A 16,176-nucleotide genomic window follows, 5' to 3' on the forward strand; every position below is an offset into this window, starting at 1 on the left:
CTCATGTTTCCCTACATCTACCGGAAATTCCATCTTCTGTCTAGAATATATGTATATTAATTAATGTACTGTGCAATTTTTTTTCTGCATCTTCCCCCTCCTCCACCCATTCATCCATTGCACATTTTTGAGCAAATGCTGTTACCACCTACAGGAGCTTTTGAAGTCCTTCTTTTTCATCCTCCGCCTCATCATTGTCCCCCGTGGGCTGGTGGAGTAGAGGCTGCGAGGTAAGGTCCCCATGTTCAGGGAACTCAGGCTGTATGCACTCATGGAGGTAGGAGAGAAGGATGAAGACACCAGAGCTGCTGTAAGAAATCAAACACTTGGCATACAGCATTCAGTCTTCACAGAAGAGTGCGGCACATGCCTGTAACTCATCAATGAATTAAACATTGTATGTATAGGCTGTGTATGCTGCACAGGAATGGTTTGTGCATTTCCAGTAACAAAGACATTAAACCATACAGGTGACCCCAGGAAAAAGTAAGGCCAGCATTTCATGACAACACTTGCTGGAAGCTAACAAAGATAATGTAAACACAAAAGGTATATTCATAGTACACAAGTTACTTTAAGCAAAGCATGTTAAATTAAATTTTTCAATGCATATCTCCAAACTAATGCACATCAATATATCTAGATACACTGATTTTAGAAATGCATTTTTGTAGTAGGTAATTTCTGACAAATATTTGTAATTCAAAAATCATGCTTTATATACACTTCTCCAATCCAATGGTCTACTCATACATAGAAGAAGAGCTGATTCATTCAGAATTTTCAAGCCTTTTCCTGTCTACAAAGGCTGCTTTGTTATAGAGAGGAAAAGACATAAAATGTCAGAAATAACCTTGGCATGGCTATGAAAAAGTGTAGCATCTGTAAAACTGAAAAGGTTTTAGAGCCTGAAATGGGAAAAGTATGAGTGAAAGAAGAAGGGAGGAAAGAGGAGGAAGAAGAAGAGGAGAAGAGAGTATGTCAGCAGACAAAGGTGTGGAACATTACGAAGGCTTTTTTGAGGAGGTGCTTTCTGGAATTTCAAGGCTGGCATCCTGCAATGGTCAGGGTGGTAGGTGTTATAATGGTGGTAGGTGAGCAGGCTGCTGTGGCTGTTGGCACACGAATCCCAGGTAAGTTGCCTGTTGCTTCTTTCAACCTTCACTGCCCGCATGAACGGATGATGGAAAATCAGAAAACAAAAGGACCAGAGAAGAGGTCAAAGTAACTGAATTGCACAAACAAAGCAAAACAAAAAAAACCCACAAATCAGAAGAAAGAAAATAAACTGAAAATTAAATAAAGTAAAGTAATAAATAACCTGGCCTTGGCTTTTTATCAGGGGGTTCTAACTTAAGGAGCAGAAATAGTATTTTTTCCCAGAAAAAATAATTCTGACTGAGCTTTTTTGCTTTTTGTGTATTTATTTTAAAAATGATGATTACTGGATCAGTTTCTAATCTCCCTCTGGCTTAGGGGCTAAGACTGCAAACTTTCTCAGAAAATACTAAGATACTACATATGACCACTAACTGAAGGTTAATAACACTGTGCTTGCATTAATCAATTTAAAAAGACCAACCAGATACTTTACATAGCACTGCCTAGAATGGAGATGCTTCCCTGCCATTTCAATTTACAATATTGACATTTTAATTTTGCCACAATCTATTGCTGGCATTATGCTATTCTGTGCAGTAAATGACTTCTCAGTGCCAGCAGCAGGAAAACTCTATCCTGAAACCTGGCTAATAAAGAAAAGAGGTCTTATTGATTAGCTGGATGTGCAATTTTGTGGTTTTGCTTTGTGTTTTGTTTTTTTCACTTGATCTTCAAAACGATCCCTCACTGGATGAAATTTGAGACTGTATTTGATTATTTAATTGTAGGTATTAATGTGGAATCTGCAATGTGCCAAAAGTGAAGACTGGTATTTACAAAGACAATGGGAAGTATTTCAGTTGTCAAATCTAGAAGGAAAGGGATTGAAGTCTCCCTTGATTAAATACAGTATATTCATCATTAAATTCAGCATGTCTGTATCCTTGCTGAACCAAAAACACACAGTTCAAACTGGGAAGTATTCACTGAAATTTTTGTCTTAAAATACCAAGGGATTCACCCATACTACAGAATCATGGAACAGTTTGGGTTTCGAGGGACCTTAAAGACCACCTTGTTCAAATCCTGCTGCCATGCAAAGGACACCTTTCACTAGACCAGGTGGCTCAGAGCCCCATGCAACCTGGCCTTTAACATTTACAGGAATAAGGTACCAAAAACTTCTCTGGGCAACTTGTCCTAGTGCCTCACCACCCTCACAGTGAAGAATTTCTTCCTAATATCTAATCTAAACCTGTTTCTAAATCTGTTTCTATACATCAGAGTTTGCTGTCTTTCTCCCATGAGCTGTATTACCTGTGTCCCTCTGCTACTTGCTATACCTACAATACCTACCTGCAGACTTCTCTGTCCCTATGCTGGCCTTTAACAGGAGCCCAAAACCTCAAGCATAGGCTAGACCTACACCCTGTGTTCATATCTTATTCCATGAGACAAAATGAAGGGGGAAAAGGGCAGCCACCAAAGCAAGCCCTGTGCCCTGGCAGAAGGAAAGCTGTCCTTTGGTTTCCCTTTGTATTTGTATCTTGAGCACTGATCTGCTAATTGCCTGACTGTTCTACTACCTCTCCTGATTTAGAAGTGATGCCTATCTCTGCAGGATGGATCTGTGGCGTGCACACCAGGGAAGGGACAGGGAAAGGGGAGCACAGGGGCTCACCATGTCCCTGCAGCCTGGTGGAGTGGTGGAGAGCCTGCAGGCCCTGGAACTGCCTGACCTGGCCCTGTGTCTTCAGTCAGATTGCCCTGGAGTTGCATCCCTCCCTGAGAACACACTCTGTGCCTGGCATATACTTGAATCAAAAGAATTATTTTTTGCCTCAATATCAGATATCAGAAGTAAGGGAGGGGTGCATGTCAGCATCAGGCTGGATCCATGCCCCTGGGGCTCCTCACCCACTGGCATCACAACCCTCAGGGACTTTAGAAAATCTCATGTTAGCCAGAAAAGTGCCAGAAACACCAGAAGCAGCATGATACAGTCTTATGCGTCTTAGAGACTTAGCATGTTTTCTCAGATGAAACCATCTCTTCAATTACGTGCACAGACAGCGAGACTTCTTAACTTCAACTATGCTGAAAAAATGAAAATATGATAAGAACAAAGTGGCCAGGTGGATTTTCATTATTTTTCAAGCTGCTGTGAGCCTTGTTTAATTAAAAAGACTGCTTCCAGCAGGAAATTATCTGGTAGTCCTTGAGATTTTTTTCTTAATGTTTTATTTTCATGCCGAGAGTAGAGATAAAAACGTCCTACAAAGTGGGAAGGTACACAAATTCAGTTTGCTCAGCTTGAAGAAGGATAATCCCAATTCAACAGAAGTTCCGTAAAAGAAAATCCTTTTGTGTGTAACCACAGTAATTTAGTGGTAATTTCAGCTATTCCAGTACAGGGTTGTGTATAGTAAACATAAAGCTAATGGAGCAGCAAGAGAAATGAATGTCAGCACACAGTATAAAGGAAAAAAAATCCATAAAAAATAGCTCTTCACTTATTTTAGGGCTAAAACTTCAGTTTATTTTATACACTGACTTTCCTGCCCATTTTAAATTCCTAACATATTCCCTCAAGACCAATAACTGAGCTCAGCACACACAGCCCTAATGACTCAGCTTATTCCAGACATATCAAGGGAGATTTTCACTCTCTGCAGCCTCTAGATCATACCACACCTGTTGAAAGGCTGTTTCTAAGAGGGTATTTGCTTCCATAAAGCTTGTTATATCTTGAATTGGTCATAATATTGTGGTAGGACCACCTGGCGAGGGGCTAGAAAGGGCTGTAAACATCCTAGTTATTCTGCCTTACTGAAAAAAGCAACTTTATTACTTTGGGCATACTTTCCCCCAAAAGATGCTATTATATATCATCTTTTGGCCATCACCTTGATGTGATTTTGTAACTTCATAACTCTGGCATAGCAAGAGCATTACTTTTTCTAAGCATCTACACTGGTTACGAGAACATTAACAGCATCAATTTGTTATAAATGTTGGTTAACAAACCAACTACTTCAATTAATACAATCATCTACACAAATCACTGCTCCCAGAATTTGTCTTGCCAGAAGAAACAGTCTTCAAAATTCTTTAACCACCCAGAAATTACTTGCATGACATCTTTGCTTCAAAAAAAACAAAAGATCTGTTTGCAATGTACTGTGATTAACTGAAAGAAATGGAAGTACACTGCAAATTTGGCCTCCATCTCATTTTGCTTGTGCATTATCACCCTCTGCTCCTTGTGGTTCTGATCAGCTTAAGTAGAAAATGGAAAGAGATGAGTAAAGGGATAACGTGTAATTGCAAAGGTTACTTTTTGTTCAGCCTGGTCTAGGAGAAACTAATGTCTCCTCTCTCACCAGTTCAGTAGAACACCACGTACCAAGGGACAACCTGGATGTTGCATGGATGTCCCAGAATATTTACCATCACTGACATTTCAAGACCTCAGAAATCTCGTCTTGGTCTAAATAAAGCAGAAGCATAATACCACAGGCTCAGAAAAATGATACCACTGGTTCATGCTGCAACACATGTACCTGTTCTCTGAGTATGTGACAACCCTTGTTACTGTTTTGATGTCTATCACCATGAGCTATTTTAGACTGAATTTATGGATCACTGTGAATTAACCACTTTCTCACCATTAGTTTGAAAACAAGACAGTCAGCCTCCATCTTCAAATACTAAGACATTTTATATACATTTGATTTGAGAATGGAAAGCCATTCTATTCAAGCATGTTGGTATGAAACAATTATCACAGCGAAGAGATCTGCAATCTAGGGAACTGTTTCCAAACAGTTTTCATAAGCACTGACAGTGAATCCATGAAGCAATCTCAGAACCACTTTAAAAGATGACAGCAGTAAATAACAATGCCATTAACAAGAGGGGAGGTTTACATATTTTGGGGGAGAACAGGTGCTATTAATGAAGTGATCATAACTATCACGTCAATATGCTGAAAATAAGTTGGCTGTGGTACTACTTCCCCGCTCTAAATTTAAGAAACAGTGTAGAGATTAATTTACTGTATTATCTTGTAGCACCCCCAACAATTGCAACAGCAGAGTCAACAGGTGTCTTTATGTACATTAACAAGTTTGTAGAGGTATTTCTTAGCAAAACATTCCCCCTTCTGGCCACAGGAATCTCAGAGGGTTCATTAAGACCAAAAAACACAGAGCTGCTCAGAAACCGCAGAAGCATAACCTGGGGAGTTGAAACAACATTTACAGACATAACGGTGGCAATAGCTTTGACCATTCAGCGTGGCAGGCAAAGTAAAAGGAAAAAAGAGAAAGAGGTATTTGGTGCTACCAAATGATCCTCTTACCGTGCTCTGGGCCTTTCAGCGCTAGCCGTGTCTGGTGGTGGGGAAGGATCTCCAGTTTGACATTATCTGCTGCATTAGCCAAAAACTGTGTTGCTTCCGCCAGCGTGCAGTACTCCATGCTGGTGCCATCAATGGACAGAATGTGGTCTCCTACATGTAATGCACCACATCTATATAAAAGGGGAAAAACTTGGTATGATCAGGTATGCTCTTTGCTTTGCACAATGAGTTCTTCTGCCTTCAAACTGGTCATGACAACTATGAACGTGTTCTTTTTTTCGAGAGACATTTGTGTTTTGTAGGCACTGTCACTGGTCAGACTTTATCTTTATTAGTACAAACCTTAAAAACAATTCAGTTAATACAGTATATGCCAAGACATCACTCACAGAACTGCAATGGGGTAGCTGACTCTAAAAATATGTGTGAATGGCAGCAGGATAAAATGAGAAGAGCTTAAGGAGACTCGAATAACTTGATCACATATCCCTCACACAAGCACCCAGTTCATCATTTTTTCAGTTATAGTTCAAACATTTATTAGTACAAAAGCTGTAAATGATGATGAAATTATGCAGTAGTCAAACAAATAATGAAACCAGGGCTAGCATGGCGACTCTAGGAGTGGGGTGGGGGCTATCTGCTAAATCTTGCTGCACTCAAGAGACTGGCTACTGGATGAGTTGAGAAATGCAAACACAGCAGTCAGCATCCCGACGTACCAGTCAAGTGGACAGCTCCTTTAATTGGTTACCCCCTGTGAAATGGGAAAAAAAACAGAGGGAGAAAATTAAAGCATCCTGCACCATTGAACTGGAGAACACCCCTGGATCAATGGCCGTCACTCTCAAAGTTTCTACTGTAGGGAAAAGCCCACAGAGGAGCTGTAGACTCACTGCTACAAGTGGGTGCTACCAAAAGCACCATTGCCAAAGAGGAGTTACAAGGTAGGGTGACTGGGGACATGCAGGAGGAATTTGCTGCTGAAACATAATATTTAGAAAAAATTTAGATAGACATATGAATATAGAAATATATTGTATATGTACAAACACACACATACACACACACACACGCTACCCCAGAAAAGATCCCACAACTCTGTTCCGGGGGTTCAGACCACTGGGGAAAAATATCTAGCCATAACTTCAATGGTTTAAATGGTTTTATTTAAAGGTTTAAATGAAGTGGAAGTATTACAGGAAAACAATTTAGAAATACAGAAGCCAGTCTTCCTTATACCTCACTTGAATTCTAAAATATCAGAAAAAGAATCAAGAAATAAGGAGTTCCATTTCACTGTGCCACAAGAATGAATGATATATTCTAGAAGAACACTTCAAGGTTGCAAAGCCTCAAAATTTACTTCCCTTGACAGCTGTTCCATATGGTGGGCTTACTTCAAGAATTCCAGTGGGTGACTTTTTTTTTTTTAAATAATAATCTCTGCCACAGCAGTACATTTAATAGTCAGAGCTAAACTCTAAACTCCTGTGTTGCATACTGCAAGCAGCCAGTCACATATTACACAGGGGCTGGCTTATGTCACCAAATACTACAAGAATGAGCTAAAGCAGATGGTGTCCTGGAAGTCTTAGACTCAGCAGTCTGGAACAGTGATCTGACAAAGTGTTAATTTTAAGACATGCAACCTTGAGAGGACCTGGTTCAGTTGATTTTCTCAAGAAAGGGAAGAGTTCCTTTAAAACTAGACCAAACAGAAAAAGAAGTAAAATGGATGCATGGACCTGCAATGTCAGTCCTCTGCCACACTCACCTGTCTGCAATACTTGCAGATTTGATTTTGTCTATGACAATGACCTGTTTGTTGCAGCACATCGAGGTAGTTAGTGCAACCCCAAGAGCAGCGCCAGGAGTTTTGGCAACTTCAACTAGCAGTGGCCCAGAAGCTGTTGCTACTGAATCTGTTAAAATTAGACAACAAAAGGTCAGTATTATACCAATGTGGTATTTATGCCATTTTCATGTTTTCCCCACACAAAATCTCCATGGCTATTCTATTTCTCTAACCAGATAACATGCCATTTCAAGAAATACTGGAATAGCATCATTTAAGGTGTCAATAATCTGCTCTTGATGTTGAAAAAGATAAAAGCAAGAGGAAGTTTGTGAATCTGGGATGTCTGAAAGTTTCAGATGCTGTCAGAATCAGAGATGGACCAGATGAGGGAAACAGGATGTGCTAATGAATTATTCTCTCGAACAACTGAAGATAAACATTACCTGGAATTTTAACAGACATGCTGGAAAACCACAATTAATTTAAACAATAGAAAATTATCTGAAAAAAAAAAGAATAACTGAGTAGGTTAGAGAAGGAAGCTAAATTAATTTTCACAAAAGATGATGAAGGTCTGTAGACAGCAGCTATAATAACCAAATGAAGAAGTTAAAGAAAGGATCTACGAGAAATCATTCACAAAAAGAAAGGACAAAATGGTGAAAGTGCAGGAGACATGACACTTAGAAGGAGTAGAAGTTAAAGCAAAATACATGTGAGGAGGTTCAGAAGATTCTTTTAACATCTTGTCGCTGGATAAAATACTACTTTACAACAGGACATAGATAATAAACGATCAACACTGAATACAGAAAACTGGAAAGGAAGTTGGAACAACAGTCATGATCGATGACTGTGGGGTCAAACTACCCAGGATAACAAGTGTTAGACACAAAAAAGCAAAAATACAGCAGGCTTCTTTCCCAATGCCAAAAAAAAGCAGACACTGATCAGGGTGAAGTAAGTTCTGGAGACTGGCTGAGAACTCCTACAAACCAATACCCACTGATCAATAACTCATCTCAGTGCAGTAAGATACAGTAAGAGAAGATGTCCTTTAAGGATAAAAAGACAGACAAACAAAGTGCTATCAGAAGCCTTTGAGGTGCTTACAATCAGAATAAGAAAAAAAAAGAATAAATGAAGATTTATGCTGGATCAAAGTTACTAAATGTCCCCCCAGCAAACAGAAGAGATTGGTATTCACAACATACTGGAATCAGCTGTGAGGATACAAAGATACATTCTGTTGTGATGTACCTCAGAAGACACTGAGATTGAAGCTGTATAAGAACTGCAGCTGAGCTTCCAGGTATGGGGGAGAGAATAAATAAGATATACTCCACTCAGTCTTAAATCTAAAAAAATTTGTTTAAAAATGTAATACTGGCACAGAAGAGACAGTTAAACTGTATTAGCATACAAAACTAACAATCTATATAATGATATAAGAAATTGAATGAGAGAGTGATGAACACTCAGTGAAGGCTGAACACTCCCTATTGAAGTGTAATGTAGGTAAACTGCATATTGAAATGGAGTGAAAAAAGGGCTGTATAGAATAATATACAATACCAGAAAAGTGTCAGTTAATTATAATGAACTCCTTTTCCCCCGGCACCTTGAAATAATTTCTATATTCCTTCTGGTTTTCATTTTCTTCAAGTTCGAAATCTGAGAGTTTGAAGGCAAGATTCAGTAATTTTGGAAGTGGCCATTAAATCTGAGTGAACAATTTCTGTACACAACTAGGGCTGAGTTTTTTATGGCTCAACCTTCACAGGCATTACCAAAATAAGCTGCTCCACAAACCTGAACTGATCTTTAAATTCTGAGCCAAAAGAATAGAGTCCACCCAGTAGCATTTCTGCCTGAAGCGTCAAGCATTAAGTAGCTTTAAAGCTGGATGAACTGCCCTCAGCAGCTATCTGTCCTTAATGCACTAACTAAAGAAGGAGTTTATCACCTGTCTTAGATGACTTGGTTAAAGGTCTAAGTAAGGCAGGATGCCTTACTTAAGGCAGTGTGTTGCAAACAGCCAAATAAGCAAGTGTACCAGAGCAGAATTTAAGTATTCCCTATTCCCATTCCTGCACTGAGAAACAATTATTTTCATCTTGAACACTCCAGAGGTTTCTGGAGTTACACATTTACAAATATATGGGAAGAAGACTCAAACAATGTTTGACACCAGTACCTTGATAAACGTTTTTAACTCACATTGATCCAGAAAATGACAAAGCCCAACTTGCTCAAGTTCTTTCTGCAATGGCTGCCTTGAGGAGGGGAAATGGAATGCAAATATCTGTTGAGAATGTGTAAATCTTTCAAGATGCTGGTTCCAGTTACTTGGGAAACTGCATAAGCACAAGCAGCTTATGGCTGAGTGTTATTTCCCAGGTGCCTGTTGAAATGCACTGGGAATGCAAACCAAGGCAGACAGGATGAATAAATAAGATAAGTACATTAGAGGAACCAGAAGAGAAGAAATGGAGTGTGTCTAACGGTGGAAAAGAAGCCCAAGGAAGAGAAATCAGAAGGCAATAATCAAGCACGCATTCTCTGACAGAGAAGAATTCGTTTTTCATATTGAAGTAAAGCATGGATATGAAAAATGAATCATACAGGTATAAATTATTCATGTGTGAAGATGTTTCAGTCATTAAGATATTTAGACCATGACTGAAGCACTTACACACCACGTTGATTTATTGACTGTGTAATTACATAAGATACACTGATGAATATTTGCATGAAAGACACTCTAGATTTTATATTTTGTTAATATTTTTTCTCATTTTAGAGTATTGCATCTCAATCACGACAAGAGGCCTGATTAAAACCTCCCAGAGGAAGCAGCATTGCTTTGTGCATGCTAATACATTTCTTCAGCTAGATAGCTGCACACTTTTTTTATTTGACAGCTTAAATCACTGGCAACAAGGGGTTTTACTCTGAATATACTTTTATGTTATTTAAGTATACTATATTTAGTATAGTATAAATAGTATATAATACAGTATTAAAAATTTTTTTGAATAAAATTAGCAGTGTTACCAACCTCCTTTGCCTCAAAAATTAATCACAAATAATTTTGAAAGTTGAAAAATATATTTTTAACCTGATAAAGACATCACAGTACATGTGTTTCTTTATGACATCAAAAAATGTATATATCTGTTAATCCTTACTGATCCTCATGGTATGTGAAATCCAGGTCAACAACTGGTGGGTGGTGGAGGACAAAACCACTAGGATTCCCACAGTGGGGAAACCACAGTGCAAGCTGCTTGTATTAGGCAGCAGAGGTTCTACATGTGAAACAGTACCTTTAAATGCCCTAGAAAAGGAAAAGCTTCAGTCATAGCTTGCAATCAACAATGACACTAAATCCACAGGAAACCAAACTTTTTTAGTCTATGATGCTTCTTTTTTTTCTTCCTAAAGCCTTCCTGTACTTAAAACTGGAAGTACTGATACGGAGCTTGTTCCTGTAGGAACACTGAGCTCTGTTGCTACTACCTGTGCTCTGCAGCTTCTCACTTCTCTAGCTGCAAGGTTTGAGGTGCTCTTTTATTTTTCTTCAAAGTCATGGCAACACAAGGTACAAATAATTTTATTTTTCTGAGCAGCTAAAAGAGCTTGACACAGAGGAAAGATGTAAAAACAGATTTGACTTTAAAGAGCCAGCTGGACCAACTGAAGCACACACCTTGAGAAGACTGCTATTGACCTCTCCTGGATGCTGCTGTACTTTATAGTGACAATGTGACAAACAAGTGGGTATCTTACTATCTCACACTAATTTTCCAAGCTTCTTCCCTATCAGGTGTTCACAGACTAACAAATTTTTCACCTATAAACTGTATGTACCAAGTCCCCTTAGCCTTCTCTGTTGTGTTTCTCTGATTGATAGTAGTCAAAAAAATCTGGTAAGGTCCTGGTTCAGACCAGAAAAAAAAATGCATAGGTGCTCAAACCTTGTAGGTTTTGCAATGCAAAGTTTTAACACTTTTGTAGCAGTGCCTTCACAGATCTAAATGTGTCTCACTTATGTTAAAAACAGAAGACAGTATTTCACAGAAATAGTTTTTCTTGATCAAAGAAATGTGCTCTTCTACTCCTCACACCTTTTTTTGTTCCCTTCATACAAAATCTTTGCAGCCTACAGGTAGACATGGTATGGCTGGACAGCTGGACTTGCTGATTTTAGAGGTCTTTTCCAACCATAATGATTCTGTGATTCTAAGTAAAGCAATCTCTCCCTCAGGGAGGAGTTCCCTTTTCTCCATTCCATTCTTGTCAGTATACCTGAAATTTTATTTTCTTTCTACTTTCCTAATTTTTATACCCAGTGCCTGCACACCTCATGTTCAGACTAGTGGATGACAGAAGCTTATCCTAGTGAAGTTAAGGAAGATTGTTAAGAACTGGAAAACACCCTGAAATCTCTGACACTTACCTTTAAGAGCAAAAAGCTGGAACATTTACAGAAAGGTCATGATTGAAGAAATCAGTTTCAATCCCCCATCACTCTCAAATGTCTTAGACTATATTCTTGCTTTCCTCTGCTCTCTCATTTTTCAATTCACAAAATCAATGATCCTTTTCCAGTAACCCGCTTAGCAATCATATATGTGACAGCCCTGATGTATAAAGGACAGTCACTGACTATTCCCCAAAGTACCTGTTGAGTAAACTCTCATAGACAGACACTCACAAATCCTTAAATGCAGAAACACACAAGCCATTCCTTGAACTTGCTTTCTTCAACAAAACAGAACAGAATGTAGGGGAAGTATGTGTGTGCATTTGTGTACACAAGCCAGTGTGAGTTCCAAAAAGGGTCCAATACAAAACAATCCATTGCAGTCAGTTCTTATTGCAGAAAGGTTGAGAAACCCCAACGAGCCACTGTCAGCACTCAGTACACAAGCAGAAGGTACTTGAAAGTAGAAGTGATGAATCTGATGTGTAAGGCACAGAATAAGCAGCCAAATCTGTGCCTTTATCTGGCATCTCAGTCTCAGTTGAGAACAACGTACCACATTAGTTTCCCAGAGAAGGTGCGGAATGTTTTGAAGAAATCCAAACGCTTGGCTTTTCCCCCATCTTACTTGAGGGGGAAAAAAAAAAGAAAGAAAAAAAAAGAGAAAAAGGGAAAAAAAAAAAAAAGGAGAAGCTTTTATACATATGTATCGATTTAACAGGTTGCCCAGAGAAATTGTGGATGACACGTCTTTGGCAGTGTTCAAGATCGGGCTGGATGGGGGGTCTGAGCAACCTTGTCTAGTGGAAGGTGCCCCTGCCCAGGGGGTGGAACTGGATGCTCTTCAAGGTCCTTTCCAACTTAAATCATTTTATGACTGCCAGAATAATCAATGGTGAGGAAATCACAGCAGGTGTGGTTGTGCCAGTCTATTCAGAATCAGCATGCTAGGAATTAGCCTCCCTGTTCTCTGTTTAAAGAAACAAGAGCTGAAATGTTACAAGGTTTTTGCTTTTTGTAACAGAAATGGATCAAAATACCACAGGCTTATCACCATGAGTTTTGAGTATTTGCCATTGCTTAGGGAAGCTAGATTGCTGAAATGCAAAAATCAAAGCCAATACATAGATTGCTGAAATGCAAAAATCAAAGCAAATACACACTTACAGGGCACTGGAAATCCACAGCTTGTTTTACAAACTTGAGACCAGATAACCAACCCATAGAACAGGCAAGACTTCTAACAAGATTGATGAATTTAATTTCTAAGATGTGTGGTTTTTGCAGTGACACTCTCCACACAGACCACTTTGCAAGGTCCTTTACAGTACTGTTCAGCTGACAGCAGAGCAACATAAAAGCACTCCGGGGCTCTCTGTGCATTCACATCCACTTTTCTTCATTCACCCACAGACTATTCATTATTATCAGATAGTGTGGTAATTTTTAGAGAATTTGTGTTTTATAGAAATATATAGCATAAAATAATTTTGAATCCAACAAATAAAAAGTGATTGTGAAACTGCAGCCTCTACCTGCAGCCTCAGGGAACAGGGGAAGTAGTGCATTTGCAATAGAAAGAAGGGTGTCTCCACCAGGAGACGGGTCTCCTCTGAAGATGGGATTGCCAATAACCCAAAGATCAACACCTGGTGAAAGTCTTATCTACATCAGCCTAGGTGTGCATGCCAATACCGGGTTCCCTAATTGCAATCAAGCATCCCGCCCTGCCCAGAAAGCTATTCATCAGACCGGGAGACAGAGAGAAAAGAAATATGAATACGGAACCACGACTGAGTGGACCAAAGGATGAGGCAACCTTCTTTCTGTCTGGCTTATATAAGAACTATCTATAAGCCAGCCCTGCAAAAGCAGACTTTGTGAACGGGGGAGATAAGGTGCAACAGAGGCTGGTTCTAAGGTACCCCGGGCTCGGTGCTGTGCTTTGTTTGTGGCTTTTTCAAATTTCTATTTTGCAATATTTCTCAATAAAATGGCTTATTGATGAAATTGGCTGATCGCTTATTACAGGCAGTATCATAAACTACACTTGATGAATCTTGTCATTCTCCATGTGGTTTTTGCATTCTTTAGGACTATTTCTTTTATGTGAATACCAGCCCAAACCTCCCTTTTTTGGTGTCTATTAAAACATTTTCTCTGTAAGACTGATAAACTTAAAGTTGTCCCAACTCCTCACAGTCCAGTGTAAGATTGCATTCCTAGCTGTGACAGTGAGATTCACAGTCTCTGTCATGCTGTGGCTCCTCTATTTCCCTTCTCATGTTTCCCTGAGACTGCCATAGAGATAGGCAGTCAACTTAGCTGTCTGCTTTTCCATGATCTCCTACAAAACAAGAGCTACAACCTGAAATGTGTGTGCAAGACGAAGATCTGCTGCAAGTAGGGAAGCTTTTCTGTACTTTTCTCCTTCCTTTCTGCTCCAATTCGCTTACACTTTCTTTTTTTTTTCCAGGTTTCACCAAGTCACTGATAAAAAGAGTTGACAACACCCCACTTTTGCCTCCATTCTTCATCTACATCATAAAGCACTTAGGCTATTTTGCTAACATTTTAAATTTCTTTTGTAGAGACATTTTCATTTACTCATTTGTTTTACAGCAACTGGATGACTAGCCAAGTCTCTTACAGAGAGCTGAGTGATGGTTATTTAAATACTGACTTTTTGGGAGGAGGTGGGGGCATGGGAGGTCACTTATTAATGTAATACCCTTTCCTGGTACTGCAAAGATTATCTGATCTCTATTTTGCAAAGAAAGGATATAATTATCCATTTTTAAAGATGATCTAATCAAGAAATTTGAGATTGGGATCATGGGTCAATGGTTTCAAGAGGGAATGTAGCAGCAAGAAGAGATGCAGGAATAAGACTTCTGCAGTGTTTAAAGGGCACAGGAACAACATTCAAGATGCCCTACAGCTGGGTAGCACCATTATCACTTATTCAGAGTAATATTATTGGATTCCTCATGCATTTGTGATTAAAGGTCATAAATGAACCACACAGAGAGCATGATTCACAGCACTGGCTTTGGTATTCCATTCTACCAATATTGCATAATGTTTGCACCCTGGCTTTGTTCATGCTTCATTTAGCAGAGTAACCTTTTTATTCATCTCAGATCTTATGAACAAAATAAAACCAATGACAGCTAGCAAGCTCTAAAAAGGATTTCTGGAAAGCCAAGAAAGCTGTGAACCTCTTGGAATAGGTCCAGTGGAGGGCCATGAGGCTTCTCAGAGCACTGGAGCACCTCTCCTGTGAGGACGGGCTGAGAGAGCTGGGGTTGTTCAGCCTGAGGAAGAGAAGGCTCAGGGAAGACCTCATTGCTGCCTTTCAGTATCGAAGGAAGCTTATAAAAAAGATGGTGAGTGACTTCTTACATGGGTAGACAGTGCTAGGACAAGGCAGAACTATTTTAAACTAAAAAAGGGGAGATGTAGTTTAACTGTTAGGAGGAAACTCTTTACCAGAAGGTGGTAAAGCACCGGCACAGCTTGCCTAGAGAAGCTGTGGATGCCCCATTCCTGGGTGCATTCAAGGCCAAGTTTGATTGGGCCTTAGGCAACATGGTCTAGTGGGTGGCATCTCTGCCCATGGCAGAGGGGTTGGAACGAGATGATATTTAAGGTCTCTTCCAACCCACACTATTCTATGATTCGATAAAATAGAGTAAGTTGACAATGTATTACAAGTAATATTTGTGGAAAAAGGATAACAGTTTTTAATAACAGAACCACTATTTGAAAATTAAATATTTTTCTTGTTGAAAGTATCAGTGTCGGTCTCCAAGGCCCAACTTACAATCTATCATAAAATATATGTGCTCCTTGCATTCTCTTGATTTCGGGTATTGTGTGTTTCAGCAGGCTGTAGAATGAGCAACAGCTGTTCTAATTTAACCTGGCTGAACTAGAATTAGAGAGGCAAAAACAGTACAAAAAATAGATAAATAAAATAGTGTATTTTCCATTATTGCAATAACAGGACAGCACTGGAGCTGCTGGTCTACTGAAAGAAAGATCATAGAGTTCACAGGAAAAAAACCCATACAATTGCTACTATGGAAAAAAACCACCAATAGCATTCTATACCCTCTCACCTTTAAAATAATCAAATTTCAAACATGATAAATAGGAATATTTCCAAGAGGATGCCAGCAGAATGAGTGATAGCAAAACCAGAGAGACCTCTCAACCTCAGAATGGAAAACGGAGACATTCTCTAAACAAATGTGACACCTATTATGCCCTCTATACACAAGCAATTCAATATTTTTGTCAACTGACTGGCACAGTCTTTTCATTTTCCTCTTGTTGCCTAATTCCTGCAGCTCATTTATATACCTCTAGTTTTGCCGGGTTCTTAAAATCAAAAGCTTAGGAGCCGCCTTTACTTAA

The 16,176-nt window shown here is 39.2% G+C and overlaps 1 protein-coding gene across 2 annotated transcripts in view; it reads right to left on the reverse strand.

Moving 5' to 3' along the window:
• The window catches only part of GRIP1 (glutamate receptor interacting protein 1), a 219,679-nt gene that overhangs the window by 41,400 nt on the left and 162,103 nt on the right, over positions 1-16,176 (reverse strand). The window contains exons 8-11 of one of the 2 annotated variants that reach the window (XM_066319133.1): positions 7,242-7,389; positions 5,465-5,634; positions 1,009-1,164; positions 153-305 (exon numbers count right to left, since the gene is read on the reverse strand). In XM_066319133.1, coding sequence (XP_066175230.1) covers positions 153-305; positions 1,009-1,164; positions 5,465-5,634; positions 7,242-7,389 — 627 coding nt within the window. Of the gene's footprint in view, positions 1-152; positions 309-1,008; positions 1,165-5,464; positions 5,635-7,241; positions 7,390-16,176 lie in introns of both variants that reach the window. The other variant, XM_066319135.1, reaches the window with a different exon arrangement.

This window comes from Sylvia atricapilla, chromosome 5 (genome assembly GCF_009819655.1).
Source record: "Sylvia atricapilla isolate bSylAtr1 chromosome 5, bSylAtr1.pri, whole genome shotgun sequence".
Classification (NCBI taxonomy): domain Eukaryota; kingdom Metazoa; phylum Chordata; class Aves; order Passeriformes; family Sylviidae; genus Sylvia; species Sylvia atricapilla.